General features: G+C 37.2%; 2 protein-coding genes across 2 annotated transcripts; one reads left to right on the top strand and one right to left on the bottom strand.

Annotated features, from left to right (window-relative positions):
- The first annotated feature begins 838 nt into the window (after positions 1-838).
- LOC107761004 (mitochondrial import inner membrane translocase subunit TIM8) lies at positions 839-5,270 on the top strand. The gene is made up of 2 exons (XM_016579157.2): positions 839-997; positions 4,919-5,270. The coding sequence occupies exons 1-2, from the start codon at positions 950-952 to the stop codon at positions 5,105-5,107; spliced, it is 237 nt and encodes a 78-aa protein (XP_016434643.1). The 5' UTR covers positions 839-949; the 3' UTR covers positions 5,108-5,270.
- A 680-nt stretch (positions 5,271-5,950) lies between these two features.
- On the bottom strand, positions 5,951-12,409 carry LOC107761002 (putative protein S-acyltransferase 7). The gene is made up of 5 exons (XM_016579155.2): positions 11,975-12,409; positions 10,830-11,012; positions 8,118-8,414; positions 6,861-7,094; positions 5,951-6,704 (listed from the first exon to the last, which is right to left on the bottom strand). The coding sequence occupies exons 1-5, from the start codon at positions 12,071-12,073 to the stop codon at positions 6,192-6,194; spliced, it is 1,326 nt and encodes a 441-aa protein (XP_016434641.2). The 5' UTR covers positions 12,074-12,409; the 3' UTR covers positions 5,951-6,191.
- Positions 12,410-24,822: the final 12,413 nt, after the last annotated feature.

Raw genomic sequence — 24,822 nt, forward strand, 5'->3', positions numbered from 1 at the left:
CGAAAAGACGTTTTTACCATTTTCTCATGAGAATATTAAGGACATGATGTTCTTAATATTTACACTGCACAAATGAAGTTAAGGATGCCATATCCTTAACATTTATACTTCACATATGAAGTTAAGAACATGATGTCCTAAATTTCAACAACGGAATGTGCAAATACAAGACACTTTGTCCTTAATATTTACACAACATTCATGAAGTTAAGGACATCATGTCCTTAATATTTACACAACACTCATAAAGTTAAGGACACTATGTCCTTAACATTTATACTGCACGCATGAAGTTAAGGACACTATATTCTTAACATTTACACTGCACATATGAAGTTAAGGACACGAGGTCCTAAAGTTTAACAAGAAGGTGCAAATACAAGTTAAGGATATTATGTCCTTAACATTTACACTGCACATATGAAGTTAAAGACGCCATGTCTTTCACATTTACACTGCACATATGAAGTTAAGGACATGATGTCCTAAAGTTTAACAGCGAAAGGTACAAATACAGGACACTTTGTCCTTAATTGTTATACAACATTCATGAAGTTAAGGATATCATGTCCTTAATATTTACACAACACTCATGTCTAGCACAAGAGTATTTTTGTTCGGGCGAGTAAAAATTTATTAAACACTAACTAAAGAATAAATACATTTTAAATAGTGGTTAAAGAGTAACGACATCTCTGTTTTTAACTGTGCACTTCTCCCCAACAAAAATCCCTTAACAGTTTTATGCATAACAGATAACAATGGGCTAATAATCCGATTTGGTAGGAAAACGGGCCTGTCCTTGTTCTAGTATCCAATTTGTAGCCCATCTCATATAACCCGCCGACTTCAACCGACTTTTGTTAGGGTTTTACATAGGGTTCTAATCAAGAAATCTTTACTCTTCTCCACGAAAACCGGAAAATAGCATTCGTAACCCAAAAGTTCCATGGATCCTTCAGCCCTAAATTCCCCGGAATTGCAGCAATTTCTCAGTGTAAGTTTCAATCATGAACAGTTTTATTTGATGTGTATTCACTTATCTGTTTTTGTTTTTTTTTGGTTTCCCTATAGTTTATGCTAGATATTTGTAAACTGATCCAGTTTTGGCTACCAACAGTTCTTTTGGCATTATATTTTGAAAATTTATTTGGGCATTATACCTTTGGAAAGATGCTTTGCTGCACTGGTTTTAGAAGGATTGATTCAGACAATTATGCGTCTTTTTGTGGATATTGTTTTAATGACTTAATGGGTAGGGAAATTATTACTTTGATCTTTGATCTTTTTGGTTTTATCTTGTCTGTAGTTTGGTGTAATTTGTGGGATATGCATATTCTATATATGATGGTGCTGTAGCACAAATATTCATTATGCACATCTGTGTATGAGCTAGTAATATCATGTATGATTTGGCTTTCTATAATGTAAAGCTGTCTTCTATGACTATTTTATGGTTAGCAGCTCGTTTATTTGCAACAGAATATAAGAACATCTTCATTGCTGATTTTTCCTTATATAATTTAGTCAATATCAATTAGTCAATCAACTGTGCCTCAATCTTAAAATAGTTGGAGCTGACTATATGCAATTTTACTCTGTTCCAGTTTTGTTTCATTTAATACTAAACTGGTTTTAGAGTAAGCACATTGCGCGTGTATCCGTATCAATGAGTACACAATTTTAAAAAATTAAATAAGTAGCAATTAAACAATATGTTTTAAGTAATAAAATTTTGAAACACAATTATATTGTTTAGCAAAGTTTTAAATTGTAAGTGGGATAGAAAAATTATACACCGCACCGAAGTGATTCTATAATAATTATTTTTTATGAGCTAAAAAGAATTATCTAAGAATTCCTGCTAGATGCAAGGATGCCAGTTGCCAATGGCTATTCTTAAATAACACAATTTTAAATTGTAATATATATAATACAATCAATTAAAAGAGGTAATCAAATTTAATATTCTTGTGCCAAATATGAGCAACGTGAGCTGGCATAGCAATTAAATATTGTAGTTGTAAAACATAGAGCAAAAGCAATCTTGAATTAATAAGACTTCAATAGATATGAGTTCGAATGCCTAACCAATTTTTGTTACAAATCAATGACCCAAATGACATGCACAAAAATTGTAAATAAGGCAGTTTTAAATTGATGGGTGTATATGATATATTGTAAACAAAAATCACAATTGACTACTTTTCAATTTGCAATTATTTATCAATAATACACGAATGTCTATTATTGCATGACTTAAAGAACATACTGCAGATAATTAGAAAGTTTACCTCAAATCACAAGCATGTCGATTCTATAACTTGAAGAATACTACATGTTTGAAAGTTTACCTTAAATCACAAGCACGTCAATACTATCAAGAGTTTATGATAAAGAATGTGAATATTGACTTCTTTTATGGAAGTTGTCGCTACCTCTTCTTATTCTAAATTGTTTTGGTTTTAATATTCTAGAAGCCTAAAGTGAATCCCAAACCTAAACAAAGAAAAGATACTAAATAAAGAATCCTAAACAAAGAAAAACCTAAGGATCCTAAACCTAAAGGAAAGCCACACGGTAGTAAGGAATCCTAATCCTAAACAAAGAAAAACCTAAAAATGCTAAACCTAAATACACCGCTGTTTTTGGTTTTTTCCCAAAAATAAAAATTTATTAATGATTACAATTACAATTATATCCAACTTGGAATTCACTTACTAAGGGTAAAAAAGATGAACAATATCTCTGGAAGGGCTTTGTGCTTTTAATATAGTATATAATTTGTATTTCAAAGCAAAGTTGTCTAAAACTAGAGGTTCCTTAACTCTTAAACCCACTCTTATACTGCTATACATATCTTTAATGAAACAAAACGTGACTCCTTGTAAACGCTGGACACTAATATGTAATAATAGCGGCTAGGCGTTAAATTAAACTAGTTAGTATCATCATTATGGATCTTTTGCTTCTTCCAATAGATTGCAGGTCTTTTGACATAACTCTATCGATGTGATTTTAGCCTACCCATTTCCTGTTAGCACAGTCAATCATCTTTATGTCATATCTGCATACTGGTGCATATTAAGGTGTAAAAAGGATATCACCAAGCCATTTTAGGCGACCTTCCCTCATTGTCATTTACTTGCAGCCCCTACTGGATGTTATAACCTAGTCAATTTGCTTACTGAAAGATGAACATTTTTTAAGGGGAAAAACATTGCAGTAGAAACTTTTCTTTCAGCAATCCTTCATCCACTTTCCAACTAACTTCTTTCTTCCTTTATTACTTTATAAGCGGCGAAAAGTTTTTTTTTTCATTTCTTAAGATTTCTATTACATTGAGGGATTAGAGAGAAGAGGGAAAAGTGCACAGAAAAATTGAACAGACACCTACTGTGTTCAACATAATACTGTTTACTGGTTTCTTAGAATGTTATATTAACGAGTTAGAGAAAAAGCCCAAAATCATACATTATCTTTGGCTTTAGACTCAAAGTCATACATATTCTTTCACATGGAGCACTAATAGTCCATTTACTTTAACAAAGTGGTGCACTTTTAGTCATAATACTGAGAAAAAACCCAAAACCATACATTATCTTTGGCTTTAGACTCAAAGTCATACATATTCTTCCACATGGAGCACTAATAGTCCATTTACTTTAACAAAGTAGCGCACTTTTAGTCATAACACTAAACACATTTTAATTTTTAACAGAAATCTAAGATCTGACAAAATATATGTTCCATTTATTTTCTTGTTTACCGAAAGAAAGAAAGATGACAGATTTATCTAGATAGTAAATAATAAATATACATAAAATTTACTTACTATTTATCTATTTACTATTTATTTACTATACGTAAAATATACATTTACTAAGAAATGTTAAACACCGTTAATTTTTATTTGTAATGATTGTTATCTAGATAACCTCAAATGTTATCTAGATTTTTTTATTATATACATAAAATTTATTTTTATTTTATGTATATTTACTATACGTTGACTCCCCTTAAAATAAAAAAATCTAATAAATATATATTTATTTTATGTCAACGTATAGTAAATATTATGTATATAATAAAAAATCTAGATAACATTTGAGGTTATCTAGATAAAAATCATTGCAAATAAAAATTAACGGTGTTTAATATTTCTTAGTAAAATGTATATTTTACGTATAGTAAATAAATAGTAAATAAATTCTATGTATATTTACTATTTGCTATCTAGATAAATCTGTTATCTTTATTTCTTTCGGTAAATGGAACAAATATTTTGTCAGATCTTATATTTTTGTTAAAAATTAAAATGTGTTTAGTGTTATGATTAAAAGTGCGCCACTTTGTTAAAGTAAATGGACTATTAGTGCTCCATGTGGAAGAATATTTATGACTTTGAGTCTAAAGCCAAAGATAATGTATGGTTTTGGGCTTTTTCTCAACGAGTTACAAGAGTCAAAAGTCTCACTCCATATGAGAACATTTTAACTACCTCCTTCCAACTAGAAAGAGAAACAGAAACATTCTAGGTATAAAACACTTTCTACTTAAGCTCATTACTTCAGGAAATTGTTTCAAGTGCTCTCGGATTTCTCCAGTGTGTCAGTCCAACAATACACATATTTTAAGGTTTGTCTTTAATCTGCTCTCTGTCTTCCCATGTCTTATTGTTTTTACCATTATATTATTGAATATCAAAGTCTCCAGCTGGCTTACGATAGTGTTTTGAGACGTTGAAGCAATGTGTCATCATTGTTGTGTTCCTAGTTGTGTTGGAAGAAGACATTGCTTGACTATTTTGTTACTTGATTTGATTTAGTTGCCCCTACTTTCATACAGTGGTCTTAACAAAATGACTAATTGTTTTGTGGCTTTCTAATATTTGCACCTGATTTCTTCATTTATGCAGCAAGAGAAGGAAAGGGCCATGCTCAATGAAGTAGTTGCAAAGCTTACAAGTTCCTGCTGGGACAAATGCGTTACTGGTACTCCTGGAAGCAAGTTTAGCTCCAGTGAATCTAGTTGTTTAAGCCACTGTGCGCAACGCTATATGGAGATGAGCGCGATCATTATGAAACGGTTCCAGGGCATGCACTGAAGAAGAATTAGCCTTATAAAATGGATATGATAATCCTTTTGATTCCTTTGCTCAAAGATATTTGAAAGAGAACTGTAATTTTTTTCTTGCTGCTCGATACAATTGATGTGGTGTTACTGATGATATTATTTACTAAATGCAGAGATGCTCTCTTTTTTTTTAACTCATTTTCTCCCCTTCATGACCAAGGCTAAATGAATTTTGTTCCTTTTGCCTGTAGTGAAATAAGCTGTCTATTGTTGCCAGTAAAATAACCCTAACATTGACAGGCTGCACCTATTCACTGAATTCTTAGAAGGGACGATATATTACAATTTCGAATCCAAGGTTTGGATAAAGAACAGCGAGAGTAAAGGTGCGCTTAGTACTTTTTTTCCCCAACACAAATAATGTAATGTTTCAAAAGAGTGGTTACATTATTTGTGTGCTTTTAGTCCTTTACTTGTAAAAGCGCACACATTGCTTAATTCAGGGTCAAATGTGTTAAGTCGAATATTATAAGGACTACAGCTGGAATCAAAGATTAAAAATGCTATTTTTCTTCAAATTAACAAAAACTTGTGCAAGCTGCCTTTCGCGTTGAATATCTAAAACAAACAAGAAAACAGTGAATTTATAGGGAAAATTGAAGTTCTCAAATGAAATTAAATCACTTCTGAAAAGCTTTTATTCTAATCTGGAATTATTTTATCATAAATTGTTCAATTTTTTTAAAGTGACTGGATCATAGGGTGGGAATCTATAACAACTCAACTGCGCAAACGAGAAGAGATGGGAAGCATAAGAGGAACTTGATGAATATGATAAATTGGGAACGGGGACGACCATGAATTGCAAGAATAATTTCTTCTAAGTATCCCTTGCAAAATAAACACATTGCAAAGAATTTCGGTTGCCTTCACATAAGAAAAGAAAATTAAAAACCCAAAAAGGAAAAGAGAAAGAAAACAATATACACACAGAGAAGCCTGGAAGATTAAGTTCACAGTGGTTGATCCCACCCATAAACTCCATCACCGTTGGCTAATGATCTTTACACTTGTCAGTTCTTTTACAATAATTGTAACAGCGCCCAGGTCAACAACTATTGCCCGTTTTCAGTTGGGAAAGCACCATCGCTGCCAGTTATCCGATTTGAGTCTCCAATCTCAGATGCCATAGCAACTACATCAGGTGGTATTTCCAAGGTCCCACTTCTTCTTCCCCAACTAGAGCGCCTCGGGTGTAGTATACTACGCCCATCTGCCAACGTGGCACCGCTAAGCTCTGAGGATATAACTGATAGCTCTTCGTCCTTATCTAACTGATTGTCATTTCTAAGTTGTCCTTCAAATTCATTTCCTCCTGTTGCTGGCTCATGCCAAGCAGGCTTCCTTCCCCTTTCTAAATCACTCATCGTTTTCTCCAAGTTTGGACTAACAAAACCACCTCCTACTTCACGAGGTGCTATCCCAGGTTCTCTTGCCACTTTGGCCCTGAAGTTGTTCTTGGAAGGAGGTATACTAGTGCAGAATATCTCCAAGAAATTATGAAGTACACCTTTGTTAAATGGGTTGACTCGACGATCATACCGATATCTGAAATTCTCATACGTTGACTGCAAGCACACAGAAGATTCAAATGTCAAAAAAAGTTGTACTTCAATCTCCGAAATTGGAACACATCTACATGTTAGACAACTAGGGCATGAGAGTAAGTTTTTTTCCTCTTTGCCTAGAAAAAAGGGGATTAAATTTAAAGAACAAAACATTACCTGATTTGTGCCAATAAGATACAGATGGAAGACGGTCAGGCCACCAACAAACCAAACTGATATAAATGTATAAATGATAAGCACAATAGAAGCAGGAGTCTTGGCCATTGCCTTCCAGATTGAGGTCTGCTCACTATCCATGATCCTTTTAATATAGACCCAGCAAAAGCCATGCACGTATATGCAAAGAAGGGTAGTTGAGAAGACAAACATGAAGAAGAAACGGTAATTCCTCTGCACCAACAAACATAATATGGTTAGAGTTAGAAAGCCAAGACACTAACATTACAGAAACTTTCTCTGAAAGCTCAGGCATTATAGAAGTAAACCTTTGCTGTCAGACCAGCATAACGTCTGCCATGAAAATATAAAAGCACGAGTCGAATACAAGTTCTAAAGTACTTACAAAATCAATGCTTCAAGATCAAGATGTCCTAACTGGGTTAAGTTTAAAGGGCAAATCTACAGAATCATCACAATCAGAAAAGGTCTGTCTTAAAAGTTTTTGTACAACAAATTAATGAAAAATAAAGACCATTCTCTAGCAAAACCCACTCATTTTGGAATTGTTTAGTAGATTAATACCTCAAAAATTAACAAACCCATTTTGTTACAAAGATTCTCAGTGCGAAGAAAAATATCAAATATGCTTAGTGGTTAATACTTGAGCAGAGCACAAAATTGCAAGAATGGGCAATATCAGCTATAGAGAGTTGAACGATTTACACATCACTCAACAACTGACCAGCACCCTTAACCCGATGAGTGCAGGGAAGAAAAATGTAAATGGAAACACTGGCAGCTCTTTCATGAGTTGTTCTAGCTAACCTTAAGGAGGAAGAACGACCCAGAAACATGCTTTTAGGGGAGAAGTTCTATGAATTTAGGGGAGAACTTCTATGAATTTTGGAAAGGGCACGCGGTGGCCAGTTATGCAGAGCATGGTTTCTCATGACGATGAACTTAATGTGCATGCGGCAGTGCAGATTACACACTGCCTGACAAATTTAAGAATAAGAAAAAAACAAACTAAAGGGTAAACGAAATGTGCCAATGTACCTTCATACATCAAACTAATACTAGATAAAAAGAATCAATGACCAACACCCATATAATACAGAACCATGGATTGAGAGGATAACTAAAGGAGGAAAGTCATGAATGCATTGTAGTATCAAGGGCAAAGTGAAAAAGCATTTCTTTGAGACAGCTTTTAATGGCAAAAGAAGATGTTTGTATTTAAAATGGGGTACTCACCAGTCCAATACATTGTCCGACCCAGGGGCAGTGATGGTCGAAACGTTCGACACAGTTGTTACAAATTGAGCAGTGTGAACAACGTGGGGGCCTGTACAGCATGCAGGTATCACAATATTTGGACTTTACAGTTATTCCATTGACATTCACATCCTTGATGCGGGGCAACCGTAATTGTGGGGTTTGACCAGGTCCAGCTTGAGTACTTCCTTCAAAGTTTTCTGGTTCTGGAGGATGAGGATTGCGAGGAATTATACCGGGATCTCTTCCAGAAGTGAGTAGAAGAAGGACTAAGACCTTTGGAAAGAAAATATTGATTACTTCATATCGACTCATAAATCTATATGCTTTGTAGCCATAAAACAAAAGAGATTACAGTAAAAACCACCCATTAATAGTTCATTTATCTTAAAAAGTTTAGCCTGAACATTGTAAACTTTTTCCTTGCTAAGAATTGAGAAGGTTATCTGCTTCATGGTGTACTCGGGAAAATAAAGGTCGCCCACTTTCATGCAATATCTACAAGGAAATCATAAGACTGCAAGAACCTAGTTTCATTCCCTTGTACGGCAGAGAATATACAAGCAATTTAACATTTTCCATCATGAACAGACTAATGTAAGAACAAGACAAGATGCAAGGATTACTGCTTTAACTGTAATTCTTGTCATCCTGATTCCCTAGGTTCCTTAAGGAATTAGTTGATTCTCTTTCAAAAGTCATTTGCCTAAGCGAATTGGTAAGAATATCTCAAATGTCAATTCTTTAAAAGTGAACTTGGAGAATGAAGTACAAACTTTTAGAACTCTTGGCAATTGATTTGTTCTGCTTAAAAATCTGAAGAAGTGGCAGAAGGAAAACAAATTTGAAGTTCAGCCAGTTCACCAGAGAACAAGTACTTACCAATTCAGATTTTTTTTTTAATAAGACCCAATTTAGAACTCTCATTGTTCGATCTTCACACAATACCCAATCTCTGTTCTCATACAAAGCCTACTTTAGCTGGAGAGTGTTGACCATAGATATGAAAGGGTTAATAATCTTATCTTTTGTCCCGAGAAAGTATCAGTGATACTTTACTACTCCAGATTCCAACTAATCAATCTTCACCTTTTTTCTAAACTTCGTCATCAACTCTGCTGCAGCAACATACCAGCTTGATTCTCACAAATTGTCAGCAGCTTTTATATGACTTGCATAAGAGTTCCACTGTTCCTCTACCTTCTGAAATATATGTGCCTATCATTTCCTTGCCCAGCAAAGCATAAATCTTGTTCAATGTTCACCATATAGGCCCAAAATCGCTCTCTCATTCCTAGTTTCTAAATTACACCGACACAATACAAAATCCATCAGGCTCTCATAAGAGGACTTTCACTTGGTTTGAATGGACAATGGCAACATTACATGATGCCTCTTGTTGCTCAGAAGATCTCAATTGCCAATCAACAATAGAAATAGCCTTGTAAACACTCTTGAGGAAACAATATCCATTTGTCAAGGGTAATGGCTCAGTTTGTGCAGCCCAATGTTGTGAAAAGCTCTCGCTTCAGCGCTTAAAGCGCGAAGCGAGGCCTCGGGCGCTTCTGTGATGTGAAGCGTAGCAGGTTGAATAAAGCGAGCGCCTCTGCATAAAAAGCGAGAAGCGTAAAAGCGACAGAAGCGAGCGTTTCTACATATTAAGGGCCGCCAACGTTAAAAAATTAAAAAGTTTATCAAGTTAAGCCCAGGAATGTGATTTCTTCCTCCTCCTCCTCCTCCTCCTTCTTTTTCTTTCATTGTTTCAGTCCCAAAATAGCAGCAAAATGCTGGCAAATTTATTTTTTCCCTTCAGTTCTTCTTCTCATTCTCTTCTTCGTCTTCTTCTTCTTTTTCTTTCATTGTTTCAGTGATAAATTGCAGCGAACTGCTGCCCAATTTTTTTCGTTTCAGTTACTGCCATTTTTTTCATTTCATTTAATCTTGTAGAAGAATAGGATGCTCATTTTGTGCTTTAATTGATGCTACTCTTTAGTTTTTATTTGCTTACAGTTACATGTGTTGTTATGCGCAGTATTTATTTTAATTTTTTTTTTTTAAATTCCGCTTAACTTCAAAAAAGCGAGCGCTTTGCTTCTCGCTTTAAGCGAAAAGGGGCTTGTCGCTTTTCCTCGCTTCACGCTCTTCACAACACTGGTGCAGCCAGAATAAAATGGTCCAATCTCTTTTATTGAGTTGACGGATTTCACATAACCATCGATCTAATCACTTTTTATACAAGTGCAGCACCAATCAAAAGAGCCAAGTCCTCGGCAATATTTCTGTATGAAATTCTTGATCTAAAATGTCGTCCGAGCTACAAAGTTAATAAATACAGAAGATACGCTGTATTCAGATCAAAATTCTTAAATCATCACGATCAAAAAGGCTTTCTGCCACATACCATATCCAGTCCAACTGCTGATCCAAAATAAAGATGTTTGTCACCTATCCCAGACTACTCATTCACCATTCAATGCCCAAATTGAATGAAAATCATGCAAGCAACAAAAAGAAATAACCAGAGTAAAACACACAACATTTGCACAAACAAGGGAAAGGTAGTCAATCTATTAGGGGAAGTAGTCAAGTTTTCGGAATAATCTAGTATCTTGGTATTGAGAAGGCCAATGTAGCCATAAAACTATACTTTAAAAATAACGTAGTCAGTGGAAGCAAAAAACAAACACTTACATAAACTGTGAAAACAACAGCGACGACCATGATTGACCACCCCCAGTCACCAGCAAAATCATCCACCATTTTCCTCGCAACAAAGACACAGAAAACAGCAACCGGGGCAACTATAAGGAAGATGGTCATAAAGACCGACCTCACATCAGGCCCAAAGATAAACCTTCCTTGAAGAATAAATTTCTGCACAATCAAGAGGCAATAATGTCAAGAAAAGTATGCGCAATCACGAGATATGCTATCTAAGGAACTTTTTAATTGCAAGAAAATGTCAAATTTTAGCAACTACACATCTAATTTGGAGAGCATGTCAACAGTACATGTCTCCAGAAAGCAACAACAACAACAAACCCAGTATATTTTCACAAGTGGGATATGGGGAGGGTAGTGTGTACGCAGACCTTACCCCTACCTAGCGAAGGTAGAGAGGTTGATTCCAATAGACCCTCGGCTCAGAAAGGGTGGGAAGAAGGAAAAAAAGGAAGAGAGAAGGAAAAAAAAAGGGGGCGGGGAGGGAGAAGAAGCAGTACTAAATAATAACACCAGGGAATACGGTAACTGAAGCGAACAAAACCAAAAACCACATGACGTAATAAAGAGAAAAAACTTCTGTTAATATTTACTATCTCACAATTTCATCCATGGAGATGTGCCCTTGAGGAACACAGGCGAGTAAATTCCTCAATTGCTTCTTTTTCTTCTTTCTTCCTGGGATTCATCTTAAGGTATTTTTATTTACCTGACTTGCCATATTTTGCAGAAAATTCATGAAAAAAGTTGCTTTCACAATCGTTTTTCTCAAATTAAGAATGTTAATGGGAACTTAAGTTTGTCCAAAAGAATCTCATAGGAATATAGGTTTTGGAGTCTACAAATGCATCTCTGCTGTGTATTCTTTTATTAGTCAACTTTACAGCAATTATGCTCTTCTGGAATTATGTTAAGTACTTCTAAGAGATGACTAAGCTAACATTTACAACGTATTACGAAAATAATTCCAAAAATATCAAACATTAAATGCTAATTCGATAATTAAAACTCCTAGAAAAAAATTATGAACTTGCAAAAGAAAACCTGAGATCCCAGCAATACTCAATAGGAAACCTACATAATAGAAGAGCAGAGGGAAACGGTGAATCACTTACATTGCTGCCTTTCCAGGCCTGATAAGTCCGGATAAAGGCGGACTGATCGGCGGCACCACCGCCGGAATCTGAACTCTTGGGCGGAGCCACCCCATACATCTCTATTTTTCTTTTTAAATCTCTTTCTTCTCTCTCAATCAATTAGAATAAAGTGAAGGAGAGAATATTTAGTAGTAGTACAACTTGGATTGGGAAAAGGTCAATGAAAACGAAAGAGAAAAAGAAAGGGAAAAAGGAAAAAAGGCGGCTTTGTTCTCTTCTCTCTAACTTTTACATTATTACTTGCGTGGAATGAGTCAGCCACGCGGAGTCATTGCGTCAGATCCCGGTGACAATAGGCAGCACCCCCGGCGGCGCACGGCAATTTTGGTGGCAGTGAATTTGAAAATTACAGAAGTAGAGAAGTTGTTTATTACTCTGAAGAAGAGTGTGGGCGAAGTTATGTGTGGGCGTGAGTTGGAAATGAAATGATTGAAGGAGGGGGGGACCAAACATGGGAATTTTGAATAACTTGAAAACACCAGCCTTTGTTTGCCTTTTTTCTCTAATGTGACTTTCGCGGCTTATCAATAGCGGGTAAAAGAAAGCACGTTACTCCACTTTCATCTTAGGTAACAATAACATAGGGTAAATATTGATGAAAACATAAGGTGAAAATTAATTTTTAATAATAACATAACTTGCAGAAATTAGTTTAAAGATGAGCAACTTTCTCATGACAAAAGCACGACATATACTTATATGCCAATTTTTTATTTAGTACGAAATTTACGAAAGAACAAAAGAGCTTTCGATCATCGTATTAACAATACTCATAAAATTTATAATTTTAATCATATCATAAAACTTTTATGACTATAATAATATATTATTAAAGATAAAATTAAGACCAAATGCTTAAACAACCTCTTAAAGTTGTCATAATTTTCATTGAGACACTCTAACTTCAACCTTGTTGCTATTAGATACTTCAAATATATCCAACATGTGCCACTTGAACCCTTCAGTGTTGGCTAGTATTTTCAAAATACTATATGTGTGAAACCCTCGCGCGATGACGTGACAACAATAACAAATGATGCAAAGTCATGTTGTTTTTAGTTAAAGAATATGGAAGAAGAAAAACACGAAACTGGAATGTAGGATCCAAACGGGAAAAGAATTTAATTTGAAGGATCTCCTTTTATTTTATGATTAAATAACTCTGTGCCTTCTTCATTATGGCAAATGCCGCTCATTTTGTTGTGCTGGCCAAGTTTTGATGACCAATGACTTTTCTCTATTTCTTTATTTGTAGCAGTTGCGTTAAGATTTTTGTTTACGTGTAAAACGATAAAGTTGAATTTGTTACGTGGTTAATAAACAACTGAATTAATTTGATCTAAAAAATGATAAAGAGATAAAATAAATACTAAGATTAACAATTGAAATCGAAAGAGATGACAAGTCTGGCTCCGAGCGCAATACCTCCGAGAACAAAAGTGAAAGCAATAATAAAGAACAAGTAAAGTTGTTTAATTGAGAGTGAAAGTAAAATACAACATATATTTGCAAAGAATTTTGTATCTTACAATGGCTGATGAGCCTACTATTTATAACTTTACCTATGGAAACAAGATTAGAGGATCAAACTCATCTTAAATGATAATAAAAGAGTCATTGATGAGCACATAACGACAAGCCATGAATGCAAATATTCTATGCAACGGTCACTCATTTAATGTTAGAAAATATTCCCTCATTGAATGCCATCCGATGGAAAATACTTGATCTTCTCTCGTTGACCATGCTCCCTTCGGGATTTACCCAATGTCGGTTGAGTTTGTTGCATCCGATATTAGTCGTTGCTTGACTTGAATGTTACCTATCTTCGGTTCTACATGTCATGCTACCATTTGACCATTTATTATAAATCAATTTTACCTCATATAGATAGTCCTTCTGCTTTCCGATGACATATCTTTGTGTTACGGGGAAGTTGGTGAAGATTCCTTTCTTGGCGGAATAGTTCCTGAACATTCTCTGACATTTGAAAGGACGCACGTCTTCTCGCATTTAATACCTCGAACACGTGTTGCACCATGATTCAGAAAATAGTTTCGCCGATTTTTGAGGTAATCATGAGCACAATGTTTGCCATCTATAACTTCCCTTCTACTCATTATTTTCACTTCTTTACTTTCAAAATTTGCATAAGCCTTTCTTCCTCCCCGCATCTTATTTAGAAAATTTCACACCTTCTTCAACTCTCTTAGCAAAAGTTTTACTGACCCTTTATTACCATGACTTCTTTCACTGCACTCTTTAGAAACTCTGGTCTTCTCTCTGGTGGAGGCCCAAAGAAAAACAAGGACAAAGAAACTGATGTCGATTCTGAACCTCCCACTGTAAGCACCATCATACCAAAACTTCTCAGTACTGTTAACGACTTCCAAGAGAAGGCCACCTCTACATCTTCACGGACTTGGCATATTAGTAGGTATCCCTCCTCCATTCACCCTTCTAGTATTCCAACCGTGAAGGAGGACTGCAACTGCCCCAATCTTGATATCCTCGCCCTGGATATGATAGAGTGGGTTACCTTCACAGAGATGGGATTTACGTATGTCTATATGTATCCTTTTACCTTGGGTCCATTCTCTCTGGGGTCGAATGAATGGCTCGACCCTATAAATTTGGAGTTTTGCCATCGATATCAGGTCTTCTTAGCACAAGTAGGCACTTCTATATGGGGAACGGTGGTTTGCCTTCGCCAACTGTGCACGTAGACCGTGGAAACCCTAACTCTTGCACGCATGATGAATCTTTACTCTCTCAAAGTTTTTCGTGGGGAGTAATAAACTTCAGTAAAAGTGGACACCACGCTCTTATCACCAGCGTAGATGATGACAATGATCGCGGGTGGATGGAGCGATTCGTCATCATCACTACCAGGGACATCATCCCGACCACAACTCCGTCTTTTCCTGAGTCGTGGAATCGCTTTCGTAAGTTATCGATTTAGTTATTTCCTTTTTTCGTGAAAAAAATTATTTCTCATTCTTGCTGATCTTCTTGTTCCTTTTGTTCTAACTACCTGATGGGAACCACCATGAATTTAAGGCCTGGACCATAGGTTCAGAAAATTCTAAAAATCACAATACCAGAATTCCGCCGCTGGAAGGAAATAGCCCTCTAATACGGGTGGAAGGCCAAAAATTATGGTAAACCGAGTCCTTCTTCCTTTAATCTTTGTACGAATATATGTAACTTCGTGAATAAGTTGTTAACTCCATTTTTTGCTTGATTCAAGGCTTTCGCAGGGCTCTGTCACCTGCCTCGAGGTTGACGTTTTAGCTGACTTCGAAGAGGCCAAGAGAATGCTGCAAAGTGCCCTTGCTCGAAGTAGTGCCCGCGAATCTGCTTCCTTTGAAGGTGCCTCCTCTCGTAGTCTCCAACGAGAGAACAAGCAACCAAAAATACGATGCTCTTCCTCGGCTGGGACTCAAAAGAAAAAGACTCCAACACGGTGTCGAGGGGGAGAGACACCAGTACAGAGAATTGTTTGCTTGCTTGAAAGTTTGATTGTTTGATCCCTCCTAATAATGTTTAAGAAAAATAAATAAAAGTTATGAAACTTGACATAACTAATCTAGAGAGATATAATGGAAATTCAGGAGTTAAAACTACTCTATCTTTACAATAAAAAGGATTTATATTTCTGCAATGTTTAAACAGGTCCGTTGGCGGCAACCTTGTCTTTAGCATCAGAGTCTGCGTGCGCGGCGCTGTTGGCATCTTCCTGTGGCTGGGCGCTGGCGAGGGCTATCAGTGGGGTGACATAGGCACAGGCGTGCTTGTCACTTAGCGCGACCAAGATCACTGGGCCGTCCATGGCGCTAAGCATTGGGAGGCTTTCCAGGACACCATGTGGCGCGTCCAAGGGTTCATGGGGCATGGCTGGAAAGCCGCCCATAACATTCTCCCCAACTGAGTTGGCGACTGATCCACATCCAATCCGCACTCAATAGTGAGTGAAAATGGTCGTTGGAAGAATAATACCCAACAAGAGTCGGAGTCGATTTTCACATGGAGTTTAATATGGGTTTTAGGGTGTACACTTGATGAGAGTACGAGAAATAGCTCAATTGCACTTCAAACACAGAGTTTTTATTTTTTACTTCTAAAATTAACACTAACAAGATTAAACTAGGTAGAAGAAACTAGAAATCGAGTAATTATTTTTGATGTTTTTATCAAATATGAAAAATTCTAGGGATGTAACCTTCGCCTAGGTGCTAATATAATGGGTAAATCACGTTAATGTTTGTTTTAGTGATCGGGGAGTATTATAACTCTCAACTATAAATTATCACCCAATACCTCTCGGTTATAGAGTAATTTTGCCCGAATTGGCTTTCTCAAATCGGGTTTTCTCTATCTCTAGTTCAAACCCTTTAATTAGACTAGTCAAAACCTTAACTAGTCTAATTTCTTGTTAGCCAAGTGTTCCTAGACTAAGTCTTTCTTTCTCAAGTAAGAACCAAGTCAAATAAACATGAATAAATATTTGCAACCATTAATTCTAGAAATAATGCATGAAAAAGACTAAATAATAAATACTCAATCATAAACAAGCATTAAATTAATGGCTCATAAGGTTTACACATTAGGGTTGGGGCACAACCCTAGAGAAAATCTAGCTACTCATACTAGAAATTAAAGAAAATAAAGAAGAACTAATTAAAGCCATAAAATAAGATTAAATTAATAAAACTAATAATTCTTCACCCAAAATAGTCACTAATTACCCAAAATAGTAAAATATAACTGCTACAACTCAAAATATTACAAAACTTGCCCTAAAAAGTGTTTCTCATCTATTTATAGTGGCCTAAAATTTGCTGACAAAAATACCCTTCGGGAGGTTCTGCGGCCGCACAATTCTATGTGAAGTCCGTACTTTGCTTGGCTTTTGCAAGTGGAGAGATTCTGCAGCCGCACAATTCCATCTGCGGCTGTATTTCAGCTTCTGCGGCCACAAAATTCCATCTACGGGTGCACTTTTGTTACACCCTATGCGTCCCAAGGTGACGTATAATGAATACGAGACTTGTTAATCATGATTTAAATGAGTTTAAAGTCATAATATGAATATATATGATATTTGAAAATAAAATATAAAGTTTGGGGAAAATCCGATTTAAGTTGCGGAAAAACCGACTAAGGATTTGCCTTGTAATAGAGATTTTTGAGCAATACATTTCGTGTGTTATATGAGGTCTTTTTGGACATATTATATACCACATTGAAGGTCTTGGAATGTAGTTTTCAACGCTCTTAACCATTCTTTCACACGACATTCGGATAAAAAGATATAAGCATCGGAAGAAGGGTCAATGTTAGGGTGCCAAGCTAACGCCTCTTTGACTTTTCAAAAGTGGATATATACATCCCTTATGTTGTCTCTTTCTTCATTTTTCCACAGACCACGACCAAAATAAGACCATAAACTTACCCTTAAGATCTCTACAAGGGTTTCAAAAAAGATTAACATCCCGGGTACGAAATCAAGAAGCGATAACATTAGAACGATCCCTACGACCTAAGTATCGCTATATCGCCTCTCTTTTTCTTTGTAGTTTGAGTTTTGGAAGATACTTCATAATTAAGAAAATGCCTACTTTCTGTGTTTAATATTTTATATATCAAGAAAGGTTGATAAATTCATTTTTTAATAGTTAGAACTCACGGGACGGTGATCGCAAGCCGCGAGTTCGATTTATTTTACTTGTAGTAGACTGTTTTGTATTTCACTCGTGTTGGCCTCTTGTGCTGCTCATTTATGGAGTTTGGAAGGATAAAGGGCATGAAGAAATGCCACACTTGGTAGTATAGTGGGATGGTCGCTCGTCGTTGCAGTTTCAGGCTAATTGATAACTTGTTGATTAGGTGTGTTATGGTATATTTGGGGGTTTTGTTGTATTAAAGGTCCCGAATTGTAGTTAGGTTGTTTTTGAGTTGTTGATTGTATTGTGGTGTTGTCTCGTAGTAGGATTGAGGGAGCAGAAAAATCAGGGGAAATGCTGCCCGTTTTTTGTTTTGTTACAGATTAAGTTACTTTCGTTATATAAATGAGAGAGTCATTCGTAACTTGACAATAGCTTCACTGTCCTTGTTGTAGATTAAGGTGCAGTAAGTTGAGTTTAGCATTATTATTAGACATGTTTCTATAAAATATGTTAAGGTTATCCCTTCTTTCCTTTTGGCATGATCCATATGATGCAAACGAAACGAGTAAACACACAACTTTCATAAATGCCTCTATTCATAGAAGTACTAGGGGTACCTATGTTCTTGATTCTCCATGTATCTTATTATTATATCGTGTGTTCATGGGTCTGAGCAAAATACATAGGTTGATAAAGTTTATCCGAAGGCATATTGATCTTATGATATTCCGAGAGATCTTATTGACTTACTTCATTATGCATTGCATTCATTTATACATGTACATTGATCCATGACCAGATGTCGTTATATATACGTATATTATATGTGTATGGGGTATGGGAAAAGGTTACAACGTTATATACGCACCACCACCTGATCAGTTGGTATACGTCGATGATTTCGCCCACTGAGGTCGAGATGATATGATGGGATGCCCTCAGAGGCTTGATGATATTAGGTATGCATATACCTATACATGATATGACATTTATACACACATGCATGACATTATAAATGTTTTAAGATTCACAGAGCTATCTAGACTTACAGGTGGAGTCCTTTACTCCATGTTTCTTTTATGTCCTTTATGTACTGATTTTCATGCCTTATATACTTGGTACATTATTCGTACTAACACCCCTATTGCCTGGGGCATGCGTTTCATGCCCACAGGTGCAGGTAGATAGACTGACGATCCCCCTTCTTAGGATCCTTGCTCAGCAAGAGTTGGTGTGCTCCATTTGATCCGGAGCTGCTATTGGGTTTTGGTACGATACTTTTGTATATATATATATGGGTATGATGGGGCCCAGTTCCGTATTTTATATAGTTGTACACTCTATTAAAGGTCTATAGACAATCATGTATAGTTTGATAGTATGTGGTCTTGTCGGCTTCTATTTTGATATATAGTTGTCCATAACAGCCTTGTCGGCTCGCCCTACTGTATTCCGTGTATATATATATATATATGTGTGTGTGTGTGTGTGTATGTCTTTAGCCATGTTTCATCATATATGTTATTCACATGATTCAGCAGTTTATTGACAGATGTTCTCATAGACAACCCCTAGGACAGACTTGCTCTGATACCAAGTTTGTCACGACCCAACTGGAGGGTCATGACTAGCACCCGGGCCATACTTGTCGAGCACCAACGTACATTTTATCTAACCTTCCTTATTATCTTTAAGGGCCGACAAGATCAATATAAATAGTAGACATGGATCATGAACATCCAACAATGAAAGATAATGTCATGAACATACATAACATGGGACGACAAGACTGTCAAGAAACTATATATAAGGTACGAGCTATCATGATGCCATGAAAGACTATACAACAAAAATCAGCCGAAAAGGTATTCTAAACCATACATAAGTCGACACCTGTCTATGAGCCTCTAAAGGAACATAAGTGCTACAACATTGCCGGAACAGGGCCCCGACATACCCATAATGTCTATAACAAAAATGCATACCAAGACCACGGCAAGTCCGGAGAAGGGATCTCGCCAATAACCGCTGAACTGGACAGCCTACTGTGGTGGGGGAGCTACGTCTACATGTCTATCAGGACCTGCAGCACGACATGCAGCGTCCACAAATGGGTACCTCTGAGGGCTACTGACATGAAATACATGATACATACATATATATATACATAAACTTTTAAAATATACGCCTTTGTGGGCATCACCATCATCATATCGTACCCGGCCATAATAGGCTCGGTAAAACGTACCCGGCCATCATAGGGCTCGGTAGAATCGTACCCGGCCACGTGGAGCTCGGTAAAACCCAACTGATCAGTGGTTGCACAATAGGTGCCGTACCCGGCCGACTATAGCGCGGCTCGGTAGAGTAAAATAGATACATATATATGATGCATGCTGGACTCATTGGAATCACATTTTGAACCTTTCGGAGTGACATAAGGTTGGTATCCTTCGTACACGTTATTAGGATTAACTCTTCATCAAGAATCTTATAAGAATCAGGAACTACCAACAACATCGATAATATAAGAATAAGAGAAGTAACATCAATATCAATCGTTTCATAAGAAGGGCAGCAATGTAAGTACTGCTAGCTTCTAAGAGTAGAGTATCTTTGGGAGCTCGTCATTACATTATGTACAATCGGAGTCATGCAAAAGAATGAAGGGGATAGCCTCACATACCTTGTATATACTGCCCAACTTCAAGCTATGCAAATGTCACGACTCCTTAGTCTACAATAAGACAAATGACACTATCATTATCGTTTAAGCGTCGTAACTATTATGTATCGACCACAACCTATTTTACGATAAAACGGACAGCACCTCCCCTATTTATATGACTTCCCACAAGTCAATACAATCACCAAACAGCCCAAACAACATCATTAATAATCATATTGAGCCTCCAAAATAGTCCACCAACCAACAACATTACTACCAAGCCTTTCGATATATATTTCACAAGTTCTAGCTTCAACGACTTAGCTGCAACTTGGATAATCTTAAATATATATAGAGTAAGAGGTTCCTTACCTTTAAACAGAAAGAACAACTCCAATTTGACCTTAAGTTTCCACGAAATATCCCTTCAATTCTGCCACAAGAACAAGGAAGCGAAACTAGCAATTAATTCGGGTTTTTCGGCACTAGAATTACTTTAGAAGACTTGAAATCACCTAGGGTTGATATTAAAAACTTGAAGGTGTATTTACAGGACATAAAAAACTTAAAACAACCTCCCACACGAGCTGGAACAACACAAAAATCAGCAACAACAAGAAGAACAAGAAACTTACTAGCGCCACGGGATTCCCGACATTTGATTTGTGTTGTTTGCCCTTTGTTTGGGTCTTGGATCATGAGAGAACCTTGAGAGACTGTTTTTAGGGTTATAAGGTCTGAATATACCGAAAACTAATGACTTAAAACGGGGTTGAGGTATCTTATATATGTCCATATGTCTTAAACCGCCTTTGTGGGCCCCATAGAGAGCAGCTTGGCGCACTCTCGCGAAAATGCGAATATCTCTCTATTCCGAGATCGTATCGATGAACGGTTTAATGCGTTGGAAACTAGACTCATAGATCTTCAATTTGATAGGTAGATCACCCCATAATTCCAAGCACATTGGAAGAAAAATGCAGTAACATTTGACCTAAAGTTTAAGTAAAATTATAAACCTATGTTGCGACAACTTTTATCGACTTTTGTTTCATAACTCGCTTGACTTCAAGACTTATGATGCGGATATTATATGATTCAAATACATTAAAACAAGACCTCTTGGGACAATTAATCACCTCTAGTATTACCCGAAAATATGGGTTACAACATCCTTGATTCGTTTAACTTCAAATACTTGTTAACCACTCTTATACACCCTTGTATTGTTTAAGACCAATAGGATTAACTTCTTATCATCTCAAAGATAATCTCTTCTTGGATTTACGTCGACTAACTTACGGCGTGATCTATGGTATGCGAATTTGGGTTGTAACACCCTCTCCCCCTTAGGAACATTCGTCCTCGAATGTAAGGGTTTATGGGGTGTCTAACTCATTGTGGATTCCGACGGAGATTTCCGGCTGAGTTTTCCCTATAAAATGGACACTAGCCAAACTTGCAAGCAGTTAAACCTAACCTATGGCCTTACAAGACTATACAAAGTATTATGGATATGTACATTATCTGCATATTACCATTTTGTATTAAAAAAAAGAGTATTCACAAGCTATTGCTTACCTCATAGAGCCATTTCACCTTATAATGCGTCCTTCTTTCCCCCAGCATCCTCGTTATCTTCACTCTGGAATAGGTAAGGATATTTAGACTTCATCTCCTCTTCTGCTTCCCATGTCATTTCTTCTATATTCTTGTTCCTCCATAATACTTTCACGGAAGCTACATCCTTTGTTCTCAGCTTGCGGACTTGTCGATCTAATATAGCCACTGGCACTTCATCATATGATAGATCCTTTGTAACTTGTATATCTTTGATAGGGATGACCCGAGAAGGGTCTCCAATATATTTCCTCAACATAGATACATGGAATACCGGGTGGACAAATTCCAATTCAGATGGCAATTCTAACTCGTAAGCAACCTGTCCAATTTGTCGAAGAATTTTGTACGGCCCAATATACCGCGGACTCAACTTACCCTTCTTCCCAAAACGCATAACACCCTTCATCGGCGAGATCTTCAGGAAAACCCAATCACCAATCTCAAATTCCAGATCACGACGCCGGATGTCGGAATAAGACTTTTGCCTGCTTTGTGCCATCCTCAGTCGCTCTTGTATCACTTTCACCTTCTCAATGGCTTGGTGAATCAAATCTGGCCCATATAATTCTGTCTCACCGACTTCGAACCATCCAACTGGTGATCTACATCTCCTCCCGTACAGTACCTCATACGGGGCCATTTTAATACTGGAATGGTAGCTATTATTGTAGGCAAATTCTATAAGTGCCAGATGGTCATCCCAATTCCCCTTGAAATCTAGAACACATGCTCGTAGCATATCTTCAAGCGTATGGATGGTACGTTCAGCCTGTCCGTCAGTCTGCAGATGGAATGCAGTGTTGAGATTTACTTGTGTGCCTAAACCCTTCTGAAAAGACCTCTAAAGGTTAGCCGTAAATTGAGCTCCTCGGTCTGATATAATAGATACCGGCACACCATGAAGCCTAACAATCTCCTTGATATACAACTTCGCATAATCTTCAGCCGTGTAAGTTGTCTTAACTGGCAGAAAATGGGCAGATTTTGTAAGTCGATCAACTATCACCCAGATGGAGTCAAACTTATGATAAGAGCGAGATAATCCAATAATGAAGTCCATATTAATCACCTCCCATTTCCAGGTCGGAATCTCTATATTCTGAATCAATCCACTAGGTTTCTGATGCTCGATCTTTACTTGTTGACAATTAGGACACTGGGCTACAAATTCTACAATAGACTTCTTCATGTTATCCCACCAATATTGCTCTTTAACGTCATGATACATCTTTGTCGAGCCAGGATGGATAGAATATCGGGACTGGTGAATCTCAATCATAATCTTCTCTCGTAACCCTGCCACACTAGGTACACATAATCGGCCCTGGTATCTCAGTGTCCCATCTCCTCCGATCTTGAAAGCTGTAATCTTACACTGCTGAATTCCCTCTCTCAATCTTACTAAGGTAGGATCTTCATATTGCCGTGCTTTTACCTTGGCTACCAAAGATGATTCTGCTGTATTCTGTACAGTAACACCTCCATCATCAGAGTCCAACAATCTGATTCTCATATTGGCCAGCTGGTGAAGCTCTTTGGTCAACCCTTGTCTACCTGCCTCAATATGTATTAAGCTTCCCATTGACTTACGGCTGAGAGCGTCTGCCACAACATTAGCTTTACCGGGATGGTACAATATCTCGACATCATAGTCTTTCAGTAATTCAAGCCACCTATGCTGCCTCAAATTCAACTCCTTCTGCTTGAAGATGTATTGTAAACTCTTGTGATCTATGTAGATGTCAACATGGACGCCGTATAAGTAGTACCGCCATATCTTCAAAGCATATATTACTGCAGCCAATTCCAAATCATGAGTCGGGTAATTCTTTTCATGCTTCTTCAATTGTCTTGATGCATAAGCAATCACCTTCCCACGTTGCATCAATACACACCCCAAACCTATACCTGAGGCATCACAATATACCACATAACCTTCTGTTCCTTCTGGGAGAGTGAGCACTGGCGCGGATGTCAATCGATTCTTTAGCTCCTGAAAACTATGTTCACAAGCATCAGACCACTGGAACTTGGTAGCTTTCTGTGTTAACTTAGTCAATGGTGCTGATATAGAGGAAAACCCTTCTACAAACCGCCTATAATATCCTGCTAGCCCCAGGAAGCTGCGGACTTCTGACGGTGTTGTAGGTCTCGGCCAATTCTTCACTGCATCGATCTTCTGAGTGTCGACACTAATACCCTCATCAGATATCACATGGCCAAGGAATGCTACTGAGTTCAGCCAGAATTCACATTTAGAGAGCTTAGCATATAACTTATGATCCTGAAGGGTCTGTAATACTATCCGCAAGTGGCCCGCATATTCCGCCTCCGAACGAGAATACACCAGAATGTCATCAATGAATACGATCACGAACACATCAAGATAGGGCCTGAATACACTATTCATGAGATCCATAAAAGCTGCTGGGGCATTTGTTAGCCCGAACGACATCACCAAGAACTCAAAATGCCCATATCTTGTCCGGAAGGCCGTCTTTGGAATATCCTTCTCCTTAACCCTCACCTGATGATACCCTGAATGCAAGTCAATCTTGGAGAAATACTTGGCACCCTGGAGTTGGTCAAACAGGTCATCAATTCTTGGAAGTGGATACTTGTTCTTTATTGTAAACTTATTCAACTGTCGATAATCGATACACATCCTTAACGACCCATCTTTCTTCCGCACGAACAAGACTGGCGCACCCCAAGGTGAAGTGCTAGGCCTAATGAAACCCTTATCCAGCAAGTCCTTCAACTGTGCCTTCAACTCTCGCAACTCTGCTGGGGCCATCCTGTATGGAGGGATAGAGATCGGTTGAGTGTCAGGCAATGCATCAATG

Source organism: Nicotiana tabacum, chromosome 4 (genome assembly GCF_000715075.1).
Source record: "Nicotiana tabacum cultivar K326 chromosome 4, ASM71507v2, whole genome shotgun sequence".
NCBI classification, from domain to species: Eukaryota; Viridiplantae; Streptophyta; class Magnoliopsida; order Solanales; family Solanaceae; genus Nicotiana; species Nicotiana tabacum.